This window comes from Nothoprocta perdicaria, unplaced genomic scaffold, assembly GCF_003342845.1.
Source record: "Nothoprocta perdicaria isolate Ctin4 unplaced genomic scaffold, notPer1 scaffold_5, whole genome shotgun sequence".
Taxonomy (NCBI): Eukaryota; Metazoa; Chordata; class Aves; order Tinamiformes; family Tinamidae; genus Nothoprocta; species Nothoprocta perdicaria.
This window is the reverse complement of record NW_020455754.1, coordinates 9,893,703-9,910,856: the sequence shown is the minus strand read 5'-3', so window position 1 is coordinate 9,910,856 and position 17,154 is coordinate 9,893,703. Positions and strand designations below refer to the sequence as shown.

Here is a 17,154-nt window from a genome sequence, read left to right as displayed (position 1 = left end):
ATGGCTTTTTTTTTTTTCTTGCAAAATAGCCAGACTTTCAGTTTTCTAGCTGCTGTCTTTCTTCCAATATGTTGTCTCTCTACTGCTTTTTCTTACATTTCCTTCTTATACTTGATAAGAAATAGTGTTTGACTTTTCATCTTCCTTTGGAAATAGCCATGTTTTTTACTGCATTGGGAAGATGCCTGCAGATACACTTTTCAACTCAACGCTCACAAGTTTTCTCTTAGCTTTTCCTGAAGTTGTTCATCTCCATCTTGATCTTCTAAGGACCTCCCGCTCTTTGGAAATAGGCCTGTGGCTGCTGGTGCTTTCCAGCCATGGACCAGTTTTAACCCATGGATGTCATTGTATGAAAGGATGGGGAGCAAGACGGCTGCTTCCTCTTCCTTCCCAGTCCCTGCAGGAGGGAGACGTGAACTTGCCACCTTCTACTAGAAGGTCTCCAGGCATCCCTGAACCCCTGGACACCTACACAAGGACAAGCCAGGGCTCGTGCAGGAGGCACAGGCAGCAGGGGTGTTTTGTTTCTTGTGGCCGTGCTAATCACAAATGTGTCTGGGAACAGATTTGAAGGCAGCGGAGAGTGAAATCAGCAGCCTTAGCACAATCAGATAATTGAAATTATTTCTGCAAATAATGAAAGCGCAGGAAGCGGTAGCATGAGATGGTGCTGAAATGCCAAGCCAGCTCTCCCCATTGTTCTTCTTTGCAGATGAAGGTCGGAAGTCCAGGTTGAAAAATGACTCTACTCATATGTCTATCCTTGTTTTACATTATTTGCATTAAAAAAAAAGAGATTGTGCCTAATTCAAACCATGGTATCCTTTTGTTCCCAGTGAGATCTCGTAGCTGTAATAGGAGCAAATGACTCTGATAGTCACTATCCCTTCCAACAATCATTGCTCCAACTTCAGGAAACCACTTAAAATTTGTTCTGACTGCCAGGGCTCTTTCCAGATTTTGAAGGAGCCCAAATATTTGGTTTCGGTGCACTGAACTTTTTATTCCTGTGATAAGTGCTGCTGCATGGGATGTACAGCGATAAAGCCTGGGAAGGGAGAGAGATGGATGAAGCTAATCGTAATCTTGAAGAATGTCTCCATGGGAGCTGCAGTTGAAAAATCAATAGGCATAGCTTCCAGGCACCCAAAGGCAAGGTTATTCAAATAATTTGTTCCTAGTGGTATTTTTCAAAAATACGAGTCCAGTTCAGATTTAACCATTCTTTGGTCTTGTATCGCGTTAATAGGAGTAGATGTATTTTAATGAGATATATTATGCAGTTCACGCCAAAGCAGAGCAAGTCATTGCAGAATGACCGCCGGCAAGAGATGCGCGTTCAGTGGCAGTCATTTATCCCCGTGAAATAATTTGGTTTTGTGATGTTGGTGCTTCCTAGGTAGGGCCTTGTTTATTGACAAACTGCCTGCTCAGCTCAATAACGTTGGTGTCGCATCTAGATGGGAGCCTCAGCGAGGAGCTCTGTTATCTTGGGCAGCAGAAACGCAGAGGTTGTTGTTGCAAGCGATCCGCAACATGTGTTGAGCCAAATTCTGTCCTTGTGAGACATGGGGAACAGGGACTTTTCCGATGAGAACAGACAGCACCAATCTCTCTGTTTTGTTTACCTGACACTTGCTGTTAGAAGAAACCGTGTAAGTTGTTTTTTTTTTTTTTCTTGAGATACTTTCTGCTGTTATTTGCTGCAGAACGTCTAGCAAAAAAAAAAAAAAAATGTTTTGAGCAGACAAGTGTCTCCTTTTGGGCCAATAAAATTACTATTATGTTATAAACCCCTAAGGGAGAACTTGTACTTTCTGTCTTCTTCCTCCCAAAACATTGGCAGCAGTGCCGAAGTAATAGTTTGCCCAAATGTATTTGAAGGAGCCTGACTTCCAACTGGATGTGCTTTTGGGAATCCCCCCATTGAGTGACATGCTCCTCAGGTTGTATTTTTTTGCAATAAGTTTCCATTCTAAACTTCAAATGTGTTTAAAAAATGGTGTTAGACCTTCTGGATGTAAAGTCTGAATTTCAGTGCAATTTATTTCCTTAGGAATATTCAAGTTCCTTTGCGGCTGAAATTGAATTTGCTTTTACAAAATCCAATGTAATGTAAAGCCCAAACTTGGTGTTGCATATATATTCTGTTGATATTTTGGCTGGATTTCTCTGGCAGTGATATAATGAATATTAATTCCAACAAAAAATAGATAGAATTTGCTATCTTAAATGATATTATAATTTCTCGATTGTTCTTCTGAGTTTGAGTCATTATATTATGCAGCAAAATTATACAGCTACATAAAGCATAATACACCAGTGCTTTCTGATAAGCTGTCTCAAAATGAAATATTGATATTCTGTATTTGCATGTTCCATAACAAATTTAAAAGGTCCCATTTGTGCTTTCGAATCATTATAGACCGCCCACTCATATGTCCTGTAATATTCACCACAGCTTCACCTAGTGACAGGCATAAGAAATTACAGAGCAGGATCTGAAAGTTCAGTGATCTCAATAAAGAAATTAATTAAATAAAAGTCCATCAGTTAGTTCCATAATGAGTAAGAAAAGGAACTCTGTGCAGCAGTTTGGAAATAAGTGTTGTCTCTATTCCCTATTAAAAATTCTACTTTAAAATATTAAAATATTTAGTCTTTTCCAAGGTTATATCAAGGCTAAAAGGGAAAAAAGGAAAGGATATTCCTAAATTATTCTTGGTTGCTGTGGTTCAGCAAGTGCGCTGCTATGGCTTGTGCTATGCAGATTAGATAAAAAGGTGCTTTTCTGGCCTTCACTGTATTGCAGCTTAAATCTGAGCCAGTAAACGTATTTCCTGCATGAAACACTATGTCTTGGAAAACTGTTTTTATACAAAACAACCATTTTCCTGCAAAAGAGCTTATTTTGATCCCTTGCCACAGGTTATTATCAAATCTGTGCCAGCCTGGGGAGGACTGTGATAGGCAAGTGCAGAGATTACTAAGCAGTATGGTCCAAATCATCCAGTTGGTCAGAAATTGAGGGTCAGAATTTGTTGTTGTTGCTGTTAAAAAAATGTAACTCATCACGAAATGTTTTGCTTGAGGAACTGGGTTTGAGAACCTTCTGCTGAATCGAAGATGGAGTTTGGACTCCTTGGTGAACTGTCCCGGTGCCAAGAGCCGGTGCTGCCAGCAAGGAGAAGAGGAGGACAAATGCTCCCGAGTTTCCGTATCCCAGGGCTGCTGTCTGTGACCGCTCAGGGTGGTACAGATCAGCTCTGATCAGCTACGTTGTCAGGGAAAGAAATAAAACAAAATAAAATAGGGGCTAATTTGCTTTGGCCTGCCTTGCAAAACGCATTCCCAGGGCCGGCGGATGTGCCCTGCCATTGAGAGGGGATTTGCAGGCTGGCTGCTTCTGCAGCCAAGATGCTTTCTATGTTTTAATTTGTTTGCTCGGGTGTTTGATGTGTTGTTAGGGGTTATAGGACTGAAAAGCTTCCAAAAATCTTATCCAACCTCTCAAAATATCCCTTCAGAACAATATGCGTTTGGAAAGCAGACATCATCTGTAGATGAAGAATTTTTGGAGAAGAGCTTATAGAAAATTACTTAAAGCTAAACCAAGGTTACTGCTGGAAAATTGCTGCAAATGGCTTGTGCAGCAGCAAATACTGAGCCCAGAGGCCCGTGCCATGGGGCAGCCCATCAGCCCCTCAGGTCTGAGCAGAGCAACCCCATGGCACTTGGTGCCTTTACTCTTGACAGCTCAGTGAGGCAGAATGCATCTGAAAGGGGGAAAAGCTGCTCTGTGCATTAAAAAAAACACTTCAGAATAAGAAGGGGTTTTTTTTGTGTGTTTGATATTAGGCTTCTCTTTTCATAGTTTATGATATTGCGATTGGATTCCCTTTTGTGGACACAAACTTTGTAATAGTACTATTCATCACTGTGACAAAGGTTCGGCTTGGAGAAAACTTGAACTGAGCTGAAAGAAGAGAATTTTCATTATTTTAGCAGCTGAATGTGTCATTACATCAGAGTCAGTATTATGTAGCAAATTGCAAGCAGCAGTGAAATTGCTTTAAAATATATCTGTATATATTTTTCCAAAACTGTGATAAAGTCAGTCAGGAGTGCATTGAAATGCATCTCTAGCCAAACTGTTACAAGATTTCTTTTTTTTTTTAAATGCTGCTATAAGACAGATGGCAGTTATTTTTCTTAAGAGTCTGCAGCAAAGCTGATGCCTTCCTTTGCCATGTAAATGTTTTGAAGCAAAAGACAAGTAGACATGGCCAAAATGCCTCTGCATTGTAACATTGACTTGTGCTTTAGAAAGCAAACTTTTAATCAGCTTTCAACAGCATGCTGGTGATAATTACTTAATGTTGTACCAGGCAAGGTTCGTTATGATGGCAAAACGAGCTATTAATCAGAATCAATTGCACATATTTTGCAGTATGTTTTGGGAGCAGATGTCGTATTTGGAGGCATTCTTAATGCAATAAGTGAGTGGCCCATGGCCTCAGGGAGGCTGCAGTCACTCCTGTGGTGCAAGAGCATCTGGGGATTGGGAGATGCTCTCTGCCAGTTTATGGCATTCCTGGGGCGAATGTGACTGTTCCATGAGTCAAGTCGCTGCTGGAGCTGGTGCATAAAGAACATTACTGTGCACACAAGGACCAAGTTGCCTGCAGATTGGTACCTGCTGTTAACTCAAACTCCATTTTTGGATTTTTTTTTTTTAAGTGTTTGAAATGTCTTAGTGTTTTCTGGAAGCCAGGAGTGTCTCGGTTACTACAACTTTTGACTGATTTAATAGTCTTGTAGAGGATACCTGAGCCTAAGTTGCAAGGCGGTTCCTCTGCTGACATGAACATTGCAACTTGAAGAAGGCCAGGTGAAAGTCTCCTTAAATGCAGCCTGGATTTACCATTTTCTCCTCTTCACCAGGAGTACTGTGCAGTTTAATAAATGGCTATATTTAAAAGTGAAATCGTTTCTAGTTATAAATCAAAGTGAATCTGCCAAGTAACGTTAATTTAGTACCGCACACCCATTTATAACTCTTAGATTGTCAGCTGTAATGTGCCACTTTATGGAAGCATCTTTAGAAGCTATATTTAATGCACTTGCTCGAAATTCATACGCTCTTAAAAATCAAGCGTTGCTTTGTTTGCAGGAATTTTCCTCGCGCTGTTTTTTGTGAGCACCTTGCCCCAAACCGCTGTCCTTTCCTTTGCAGCCTCCGGCAAAAGAAGGGGAATGTGGCTCCGAAGCCGTGGGCTGGCGCAGCAAACCTGGCGAGGTGCAAGCCGTGCCCCGGCACACACGCCAGTGCCGTCTGCGGGTCGGATGGACACACGTACACCAGCAAGGTACTGCTGCCCCGGCGGGGAGCTGGGCACTGATGGGATGAGGGGGTGGCTTCAGCAACCGGACAGCATTAAATGGCACACGACCTTTAATTCTTGCCATAGTCCCGTTTTAAAACGCCCTGATACATTTACGTTTTACATATTCGACAAAAAGAAGGGCAAATCAGAACGGGAAATGGCTGTTTTATGACTTTCTTGATGAATGCTTCTCTAAATAGCTCTTTCTCGCTAATGAACTAGAACATTTTCAATATTGATGATGCAACAGGAATCTGTTTCATTGAACTGGCTTGTTTGGACCCTGCTTGTCAAAGAAGGGTCTGAGCTAGTTCTTGTTTTTATATTTAGCCTCCAAATAGATAATTTGGCAGTAGCGTCATTCTGTGACTGATTTCCAGGCTGCACGGCTAACATATCACAATTCATTTAAGTCGCATTTTTAATACTTGCTCATACCAGATGCAGCACATATGATACCATGAAAAATCCCCAGTGGAGGTAAATTGGCTCATTGTTACACTGAAAATATGATCATCTTTAGGGTTTGATTCAGTAAGGGAAACTGGTTCCAGAGCCACGTTTAATTCAGCAGGCCAGATCTTGCGTTATGAAATAAAGTCTTCCATGACTCAAATACCATTTGAGCCGTTCCACAAATGGGGCTTCAGGCCCTGGAGGTCATGGTTGTGGGATGCCCCTAATGTCTCTTTCTACATCGAGACTAAGGCTTGCCCACTAGTAAAAAAAAACCCATAAGAGACAAAATAGACCCAAAAAAGGCAACAAGAAAAATGATAATGAGGAAAAAAGCTCTCACTGTAGCATAGCATAACACCGTTGGTGATGCGGCAGCTACTTCTTAGCTGGTCAGGTCAAGTATTTCATCCATTAACAGATACAGGTTACTTTTCCTCTGAACCCTTGAGAGTATAGATTTTTAGTCTGTAATAAGCAGCTTTTGATGAATATTCAGTCACACTGTTGCACTTTTTCTTCTACATCTTACTTTCGTCATTCACTGAGAGCACTGAATGAATGCTTTTCTCTTTGTAATTTTTTACCATTCTGGGATCCAAATATTTTTTAATCTCAGATTCCACCAATGACAACTTTTAGTAAATGAAATACAAACATTTAAGCAGTTTACTTAAATGTCCTAATAATTACCATTTTTACTGATGGTTTTCTGATGTCTTTATGAGCAGATCTCAGCTGCCTTCCTCAAATTCACTAGTTCTCACAAGAGAATGGTATCCTCCTTGCTTCCCCAAATCCATCTGATCCTGGGGTCACTAAAATCACTGCTTTTTTTTGGTAATTTTCCTTCAGATGCAATGCAGGTGGCAAGTCTTGTGTCGGGCACTGCCGTGCTGACTGATACTTGCTCAGACTGTGCAAATTCACAGAGGAAAAGTCCTTAAAAAGAATTATTTATTGGCCATATTCTCCTACAGGCAGAAGATGCAGATTGTGCAAGGTAAATATTTGTGTTTATGCTATATCTATACACCAGAGTCATGGCTCAGTTAGAGTTTGCCTTTTCTTGCCACCGGGCTTAGGCAAGAAATGTGTTTTGGCCACCTCTCTTGTGGCCTGTCGGAGCAACATCAAAGCATCTCCTCGGTGGCTGGGGGCTACTATTGAGCACTAGGGATCTGCACTGGGAATTGCCGTTTCCTTCCTTTGAACTGGGGTGACAATGAATGAAAAGGAAATGATACTGCAGAAGTATGTGATGGAGTGATAAAATGCAGATGAAATTCAGGTGTCGAAAAAATGCAAAATAACTCAAATAAGGAGAAAGTAACCGTAAATGTACCTAGAGCATAACAGGCTCTTGTTTAGCCCCTTAGTCTAGAATCCTGCTGGCTCTTTGCCTGAGGATATCAGTGTAGTGATCACCACCAGGCAAAAATGCAAATACTGAAATAGAAGAAGGATTGAGAGCAAGCCTAGAGCGTTAGCACGTTGCTTTGTAAATGCCAAGACATTTCAGTTGCCATCGCTGCATCTCGGAGAGGAGGTGATAGAACTAGGAAGGACGTAGAGGGGACAGCAGCGACCATCTGAGGCTGGGAATCTGCAAGGAAGCACGAAAAACAAGAGCCACTATTCAGCAGGGTTTTATATGAAATCACAACTAATACAGAAAGGGAATGCTGTGCTCCATGGCACAAGATCTAATGAAATTATGAGTTGCTAGTTTTAAAAGAAAGGAAGCATTTATTGTTTCTTTTTGGTTCAGAATAAAATCGTGAAATTTGCCCCAGCAAAGTACTGTGCAGGCCAACGATATGGATGGGATTAGATAAATCCATGGAGAATGGATCAGCTGTAGGCAGGTAAAGCTCTAGCTATAGCTCAGTGAGTCTCTAAGCCGGTGGATGCCAGAAGCCAGGATGACTGATATATTTGGGGAGAACTGGTTTGTTCTATTTCTGATATGCTCTATTTATTTTATTCCTTTATAATTTGTTTTTTATATACTCTTTTAAGCAGCCACAGCTTGGCAGGGCACTAGGCTGAACTGGTGGGTTCTGGCATAGGTAAAAGTGGTGGCATCGTGGGTTTAGATATGGCAAAACAAAAATGAAATTATCATACTTATCTTCATTTAAGTATTGCTATTTAAGAAAGGAGTTAGTTCATTCTCCATTTCAACTTTGGATTGGGTTGCAATTCCTTTTTAGATAGGTCCTGAGCATACCTTATATCACTGCTTTGCATTTTTAGTTCCTATTGTTGTAAAGTTTAATTTCAGCCCTAAAAGCAAAATTAATGCTGCAAAACTTGATCTGAAGCCTCACAGCCTTGGACAGTGCTTGATATGACTTACGGAAGGTGGAAGGCTTTTTGTTAGATTTGTTGTCTTTTCATGAAAAATTCAAGAAACCATTACTGATTCAGTTCCAATAAAGTAACTTAAAATGTGTTTTAATTGTTATTCTTTATATGATGTGTTCTTGAATGTCATTCTTGAATGGATAATAAAATATTCCATTCACACAGGCTGTATAGCAAGATAGCAAAAGCATTATCATCTTACAGTGTAGCATTGCTTGATAATCCTCAGAACTTCACATTCATCGTTTTGCTTTCTGTGGAGAGCATGTTTTGAAGGAAAACACTTTGCTTATGTTAATTATAGTGCTGGGAACTCACTGTGCCTATTCAGGTTGATTAGGAGAGATTAGGTTCTCAAAAGGATGCTCTTTGCAGAGCAGCAGTAGAGAGGTTGATGGTCCCCCAACAACTATGGGACCACAGGGCATGTTCTGGTGCACAGTCTGCTGGAATTTGATATGTGGATAAAAGAGTGAATCAGAGTCATGGATTGTAGCTCAGATTAATGTCAGGTCCAAACATCCTCAGGTACCAGCATGGCTGGTTCTCTTCCAGTTTTCCTAGTGAATGGCTTTTTGTTAACACGGTCATACTTCCAAAAATCCATGAAAAATTCATCATTAGACCAGAATTTCTTCCAATAATAGAAGTGATTCACCCCAAAACACTTTATTCAGCTCACTGCTTGCTTCAGATACCTTGAACTTGTTCTCTGACTTGCTCCATGAATACATAAACCTTCAGTCTCTTCACTAAGTTGTTGAGGGCTGGTCAAAGGAAAAAAATAAAGTATATATGTGTTTCTTTCTCTCTCTCTCTAACCTGATTTTCACTCAATGTAGTTACAGCTTGAAATGCAGGAGTCCTCAAATATGCACCTTCTCCCTTCCCTCTTAAGCTTGTAAAGAGATTTCTGTTTCCTGAACATGAATAGGTCTGTTTAATACTCTTAACAACACAAAACATTTCCATAGCAGAGTGCAGGCAGAGTTTGCAAAGCTCCTTAAAGTACTAATGAATTAAGCTTGTGGTGTAAGTAAGCCCTGCAAAGAGCTCTATGTAATTAGTTAATGTTTTTGTCAGCAACACATTAAGAATAACTGTGTAGCTGTCAGTTTTACAGGAAGTTTAATTAAGCTAGTTAATAAAGCAATTACCTGAACATGACGATGACTGCACTTAACTAATCAGAAAATGAAAATAAGGATGATCTTAAATTACAAAACATACCACCTCAATGACTAATAGTCCCTTCAAAGATTGAAAAGTACATTGGTATAATTATTATGCTTGTAATTAGGTACATTGTTGTTCTGCAAATTTTAATTAAATCATTGCAAACTAATTAAGCCCATGATCATGTCTCTCTTTGTTTGAAAATGGAAAAATTGCCTCCTGTTGTCATAACATTAGGTAGCAAATTTGATATTAAGGGATGTACAAAAGAAATAATGTTCCAAGAATCTTGAAACTAGAGGGAAAATGACTGAAACAACCAGACACTGTTAGTTAAATTTGTGCATCATGAGGGGTGATGCATTTAATTAGGAAGACTCGGTATTTGGATGTGCTGTTAGATGTTTATAAAGTCTCCAAATGTTGTGTATTCAGTGCAGCGTTTTTTTTTTCCTAATCCATTCTGTCTTCTCAAGGTGGGATGCAGCTGTGGTTCTGCACAGATTTCTCTGGTTTGGATAAGTGATGACTCAGCCTTTCTGAAGACACAGCTAATGCCCTCCCTGGTGGTAAATGAGCTCCTCAGCAGAGCTTTAGCAACTGTTAAGAGCAGAAGTCCTCAGTTAGGTGAGGAGTTGGGTGAAGTTGCTTGCTAAGTTTTTGGATTGAGTTTTATAAGGAAAATTGTAGAAGGATAAATAAAAGGATGATCAAGAAAAGGTAGGAAACAGTTGAAGAACACTATGAAATTAAGCATAAAGCAGCTAGGGTTATGCCTTTACTCCCTGTATGTTGCTTTGAGATGGGAAAGCTTCTTTGGGGGAGGCATAAGAGTGACTCTCCTCTTCTTCTTTGTTGTATTTCTTTTACTTTATTGATTTAATTCTTTGCTGTAACTTGAGAGTCAAGATTTTGGAGCCATCAGTCAGTTGTGCTGATGTTACATGGCGTGGTACATGGCAAATCTGGTCTCTTGCCCAGTTCTGCCACTGCCACCTTCAGCAATATTGGGCAGTTCACATCATTTTTTGCTTCTCCTAATTTGGAAATAAGACTCACTCTCAAAATACTGGGAGAGCTAGTTTGAAATCACTATGAAAAATCTTGAATGAGCCCTCCTTTTTCTCCTTATTTTACTTCAAGCATCAGTATCAAACATGACAGCTCCAATTGTTGGGATTGTAGCAGTTTTCTGATCTGTCTGGTCAAGATTTTTATTGGACTATTTAAATACTGAGTGGAGAGGGGAAGTGCATCTCATGGGAATTAATAGTTTTTGTGCAATGTGACTGAATTTTCTACAAGAAAAACACTTTCCCGAGTCATTACAACCTCCTTATTTTAGTAGTAGATCTTCAACATTAATTCCATGTATTTGCTTGATTCATTTTGCTGAGGTGTTATGGGGGAGTTCCTAACAGTAGCAATGCTTTCTGTACAAGGCTTTTGGTCTCTCTGGCTTTTTTTCTTCAAGAAAACAACAGGGAAACTCCAGGGCAAAGCAAAATCTGTGTGAAGCTGAGTGTTTGGTAGGTCCGACCTACATACATCTGGGTCTCTAGTACCCCCTAATCCAACAGCAAAGCAAGGCTGCTTTTGCATAATCAAGTCCTAAATAATAAACTAGGTCCCTTAAAGTGCAAACCAGTTAGGGCTCTGCACCCGGCCTCCTGCACCTGTATGGTTTTGATTGCACTTGAAACATGATGAGATCAATGTCTTTGAGCTCTGATGAAATGCTGTTTATCCAAAAAACCCCCCCTAGTTTCTATATGTCTTCTCAGGGTGATCTCAAGTAATGAGCAGAGAATTGGGAATAAAGGAGAGCTGGATTCTTACCTTGGCAAAGGACGGGAGGGCTTCCATCAGCCTCCTTGGGAAAGGGTTGTGGAAGGCACAGATGGCTTTTAAGCACCAGCTGCGACTTTGAAAACTTATCCCTTAACCTCTTGGTCTGAATTCCCCCGCTGCTGAAGCAGACATAGAAATCCATGTCTCCGAGCACGGAGCACTTGTGAGAGGAGGCTGTAAATCACTTCTGGGCAGGTCTGCTCCTGTGGTTAAGCAAGTTTTAGAAATACTAGAGATTTTCATGGCTGATTTTCCATAGTTTATAATATATATGTGTGTGCACATATATACATTTAAATATGTTTTTTTGGTCATGATGAATTCGATGGCTTTATTTCTATATCTGTTCATGGTTGGATGGCTTAACAGTTGCAGGGAAAAATGTAGTTATATGTGGTTGGGCTTTTAAAAAGGACTTTGCATGATACCTACAGTTAAGATCAAATTGATTTAATTGCTGCTTCTGCTGTGGGTATAATTACCATCATTATTCTCGTAACTGCCCAGGCTTACAGACCCCTAGGCTGAAATCTGTTGAAACAAATAAAACCAGAACTCTGTTCCGAGAAATAAGCTAAGCTGCCTTCCTCGTGGCTTATCTGAAAACTAAGTTGCATTCCCTTCCCCAGGTCTTATCTGTTTGTTCCTGGACAGGTTTGATGCATTTCTGTGCACTAGATCTCTGCTTCCCTTCAGCAGTGCTGCTGGTCATCACTTTATTTATGATCCAAGACACCTCTGCGTAAGCAAAGCAAAAAGGAGGCTTTAGAAAACTCTGGACTTGATAATAAAATATATGTGGTTGCATCTTCTGCCATAAACAACTGTTACCACCCAAGTAGTTCACTATAGCTGCACTTATACCAGTAAATACATCCTACAGATCATATGGGGTCTCCCCTTAGGTGAGGCCAAAGCAAAAAGCTGATTGTGAAGAGGCTGGGTTCATCTGAGTTTAAGGGACCAGATTCTCCTCTCAATTATTTTAGTAGGGAATTAAGGAGCCTTTTTGCGTTATTGGAGCTCCTGCAAGTACGCATCATCAGGACTGAAGAACGTTTGCATCTGCTAAGATGAAGAAAACACCCAGGGAATGGTTAGAAATTGTTCATTAAAATCAGAAACTGAAGATAAAGTAGCAGGGGGGATTCTAGGCCAAATCTTCAAGTTTTAATGATTAGCTGCTCATGCTTGAGGCCAAATAATACAAGAGATGAGCTGACGGTCAGAAGATACTGTTTATCAAGGAAGAGTTATTTTCCTTGGAATCCGTGTCAGTATCCTAAGACAGTTGATATCTACAGGGCATTTTCATAAGCTCCCAAAGAAGCATATTTGTCTTGTCAGAGTACTCAAAAAAATTGTCTGTCCGTCTCCTGTGTTCTTCCCAGCATGCAGCTTCTCAGGAGTGTTTTGGCTACAAGCAAGCAATATAAAACTATCAAATCTATTCTTTTTTTTTTTCCCTGGCAAGGATAGCCTTCGTGAAGCTCCAGAGGAGTGGGGAGGTATAGCTTGTGAACTCTATCTGAACACCCATGTGATCCTGCAATTTCCAGCACTTCCTTTTCAATCCCCTTCCATTATGTGTTAAAGTGAAAAGCTCCTGCTTTGCCTTTGGTGGTGTCTAGAAATAAATTCAAAATCCCAAGGTATCCTCTCACAATTTTATCTCATAACCATGAGAAAGGGTGCCTGCACGACCAGTGATCTGTGACTTCTGCAGCAGCTTCCCAGCCCAAACCCCAAAAATATGCACATTTGCCAGATTTTTCATCTACCAGAATATGAACTGTGAGAGCAGCTGGAAGAGAAAAGCAAGCTGATTGCTAGTGCTGTGCAGATCACTCTGTTATTTCCACCTGGGAGCTGTTACACTTTTGGAGGACTAATTTTCTGGATTATCTGACATCTCTGTAGCTTCAAAATACCCCATATTAGCTCACTTTTGGAAGGGGAAAAAATATCAGTTTCTTCTAGAGCCAAAACCTCTGCTTACCAGGAGGTTTCCAGTAAACCAGTAAATAAAAATAGAGTGCACTGGGCAGTTTTACTGTGCCTGGGCTATTTTGTCCTTGAACAAGCTTCAAGGTACTCTGAATTCCCAAGGATTTACCATGGTTTAGGAGCCAGTGCACGTTCAGAAGGTGCTCATTTGGGGAAAGAGCCTTAGAGCACTGCAAATGCACCTTGGCAGAAATGGCCTGCATTGGAATTAAAAAAAGGTAAGCAAACTTTTGAATTTCATGAAAAATACTCTCCTAGGCAGACAGTACTGATGGTTGTTGAGAGAAAGTGGTTGCTCAAGCATTAAAGCCACTGTTTGGAGTTGGGAAGGCAAGGCTTTGGGTTGGTGATCTCTTGTTCTCATGGAAAGGTAGATCAGAAAAACTTTGGTGGCATTCAGGGTCCCAAACTGGGAGGATCTCACCTCATTTTGTTCTTGCTTAGGGTGATTTCTTTTGAGAGATGAGTCAAAAATAACATCCTTGCTGCTTTGGTTCTGTTGGGACCAACAAGACAATAGCTTTAACAAATAGCAAAACACATGCCCAAAGTTTTACCTCCAAGTGTTATTAACTGTTTCCTAAAGCCAGTCGATCTAATTGGGATGCGGCAATGTTTACCTCCTTTCTGCAACCTTGTCTAGGAGGGAAAGTGCATTTTTAGCTTGTTTTTCCATAATCTAACAGTGCTCAGTCCAAAGCAATTTGGCTTTCCGCAGCCTGGGTCCTTTGCGATTAACATGTTTTGTCAGGTTCTGAATCTGTTTTTTATTTTTATTCCTGAACTTGTTATTTTACCATAGCTAAGGCTCCTCAGAGCTGAGTGTTTTAATTATCAAGTTAAGAATGCAGAATCTGGAGGACATGGTGACAAAAAATCTCAATGTGATGCTTGTTGTTGCAGATGGGAAATTGATCTGAATGGTATTTTAGCAACTGAAGTTTATGGAAAATGGTGTTTTAAAATCCCTAAAAACTGCCCACTATATAAGTGCAGAAGCAATGTGGGACTTGCAGAACAGAATAACCTTCATGCTTCTGGTAAGGAAGCATCATCCCTCACTGACTGAAAAGAGGGAAGTTTGGATGGTGTAAAGTCCTCTTCCCTCTTGTCCAAATCACTTAAATTTTATGCAGTCGAGTTTCCCCAAGTGGCTCTAATAGAACTCATACAGCTTTGCAAACTTATTGAAGGAGCCGGTTTAGGTGCAGAGTAAAAACACAGGTTCCTGTTGTTATCGTCTTGCATTTCACATGTGGTCCCCAAGGATAATGCTCTCTAGATAAATATTGCAAGCAAACAAGTACACGCTATTTATGGGCCATTTTTATTCCGCTCGTTTAAATTGATTAGAATTCAATGGATGGGATTCATTTAGATAGATCTTCTCTAAATTGGATGTGTTAATTTTATGCTTACCTACAAATTCTCCCTTTTATTTCTTGACCTTTTAATAATTAGACCTGCCGTATAATAATGCAGCTTCCCATGTTAACTTTTCACTTGTTATCAGGTAACAGGAAATGAAAGCCATGAAAGTGTTTTCTTTTTTTAAAAGAGTTGGGGATTTATTACAGGAATTCATTATATGTTAAAATGGGTTTTAGCCAAGTCTTTCTTCTTTCTATCAAGAAGATTTATTTAAAACTAATTCTTTTACATCTTTATATAGCAAAAAACACGTTCAGAAAGGCTAAGTTAGTGCAGGAAATTTTTATTCTCTTTGCTTTTCTAATTTGCACACAGGTGCTTTTTTAAAAACATTCAGTGTTTATGATGTAGTTGAGTTTCTCCTCACGAATTTCCAGTACCTGCAACTCTGGAGGAAATTTCATATTTAGCTTCTGTGGTAACTACTGCCAAAAATTACAGGTCTGAATATCTATCTTTCCCACTATTGGATACTCAGTATTTCACAAAAAATATAGAAAAAAAAATGTTTTTTTAGGAAGTGGTTTTGTGCTGAAGTGCTACGCACTGCAGTCTGACTGAACTTAAAAAAGACTGTGCAGTTCCTTTCTTAAATGCTCTTCTCCTGCGGGGTGGATTAAGCCTCAGTTTGACAGTTGCACCACAGGTAGTTCAGCAAAATCCTTTATTTTGTGCCTAGCATTAAGCGTTCGTTAATGTCTTGAAAAATGGAAGTTGTTTAGGCCGGGAAATGTTGGCAGATCACCAATGTTTTGCAACATCAGCGACCACCCTGGTTAGGTCTTTCCGAAAGCTTTTCCTCCACGTTGGTTGTTCAGTGGCTGAATTTTGGGGTAAATCATCAGGAGTCTCTGTTGTTCAACCACATCATCAGTGATGACTTGCTTGGGCATATTCAGCCCAAGGGAGAAAACTGTTGCTGTTACAGGACAAGTCTAATCTGGGATTTTTTTCTTTGAATGCATGGAAGAGGCGAGCCCTCAATGACAGAAGACGATGTACTTCTTAATAACCCACTGCGTTGAAATTGCAGCAGGTGCCCAGGGAGAGAGGAGAAGCAGCGAGCAGGCTGTGCCTTGTGTGCTTTGAATTAGCGTGTCAGTAATGATGGATGGAGCAAACAATAAAATTTGGCCTGTCGCACCGCGCTTATGAGGCTAGGAGCCTTAAGGCACTGGTAATTGACTTCAGCCAACAATGTTAATGAAGGTGGTTTGGAAAATCAGATTATTTGAATGATACAGGCTGCTTCTACGTTCTTAGTATGCAAGAGAAAAGGCTTGAAACTCAGGGGGGCTGAAGCCGTAAGGTTTGTTCTTTACACACTGTCACTTGTCCCTTTATAATGGCGCTAGGCAAAGGAATAGTTTTAGATAACAGGTCTGTACTATGCAGAATATATGAGTTATTCAGAATGATTCTGTGGGGCATAGTTTTTAAACAGTGTGTGGGAGGTGCAACACACGTAGTTTCCATTACCAATAATGAGATTTATGTGTGTATTTTCTTTATCTAATACATCATGCTGAAATGTGCCCCTCTAGTATAATTGGACTAGAAAACACATCTCGAGGTTGGCATTATTCAATGAGTTGTCAAAATGTGGCGCAAAGTGCACCAGTGAATGCGTTTCTCATCTTGGAAAAATCTGTGCATATAGATGCACAAATAAATTTGGTTTGAGATAGCAATGCATAAAGTAGTTGCATCAAATTAAATGTAGTTAGTTGGTGTTAAAGAATCACATTTACATTATCTACATAATTCATGAGGAGAAATTGGAACGGTTGTTGCAGGTAGAATATGAGCATTTTCCAGTAAGTGTGTTTTATAGAAAAATGGTAGTCTGAGCTCAAAATACTTTCTTCAAATGTGATTTTTTGATCAGTATTCATGGACTCTAAAGGAAAATTTGCAGCAGCCTAAAGCTGAGGCCTCGAGACATCCATAGGCTCATTAGAAATGCCAAGAATTCTTGCAATGTCTGGAGATGAGGCTCGGGCTCTGATTTGGTCTCTTGCTCAACAGAGGCTTGCAGGGTCCTCAGGTCCAGCGTGGCTGTGAATGGAGGGGTGTCCTTGTCCTCTCTGCACTGCTGGGAAGCTGTGACAAGATCTGAGTGCTTAAGTCCCATTTCAGATGCCTTGGTGGGGATCTAAGTCCCCAGTGTTGATATTCCCAAGGTGGAGGAATGAGACAGAGTCCTCCAAAATATGAAATCATCCCAATTAATCACCTGTGGTGGCAGTGTAAGATTCGGGCTACTGCTAGATGACTTCGTCTCATCCCTTCAAGGACTATTCCTATCCTCTTCTCCATTTCTCCCCACCTATACATTCAAGTACTCTACACTAAGGTCTCCATCCAACCTGTGGAAATGCAGACACTAATCTCTTGTTTCCACATGATTCAAATAGTTCAGCAATGATATTGGTTTGTCTTTTATCCATTTTGATGTGTTGTACAAATAAAT

General features: G+C 40.2%; 1 protein-coding gene across 2 annotated transcripts in view; it reads left to right on the top strand.

Moving 5' to 3' along the window:
- SPOCK1 (SPARC (osteonectin), cwcv and kazal like domains proteoglycan 1) overlaps positions 1 to 17,154 on the top strand; it is a 246,313-nt gene that overhangs the window by 158,966 nt on the left and 70,193 nt on the right. For both annotated transcript variants that reach the window (XM_026047477.1, XM_026047476.1), the window contains one exon: positions 5,240 to 5,372. In XM_026047477.1, coding sequence (XP_025903262.1) covers positions 5,240 to 5,372 — 133 coding nt within the window. The remainder of the gene's footprint in view (positions 1 to 5,239; positions 5,373 to 17,154) is intronic.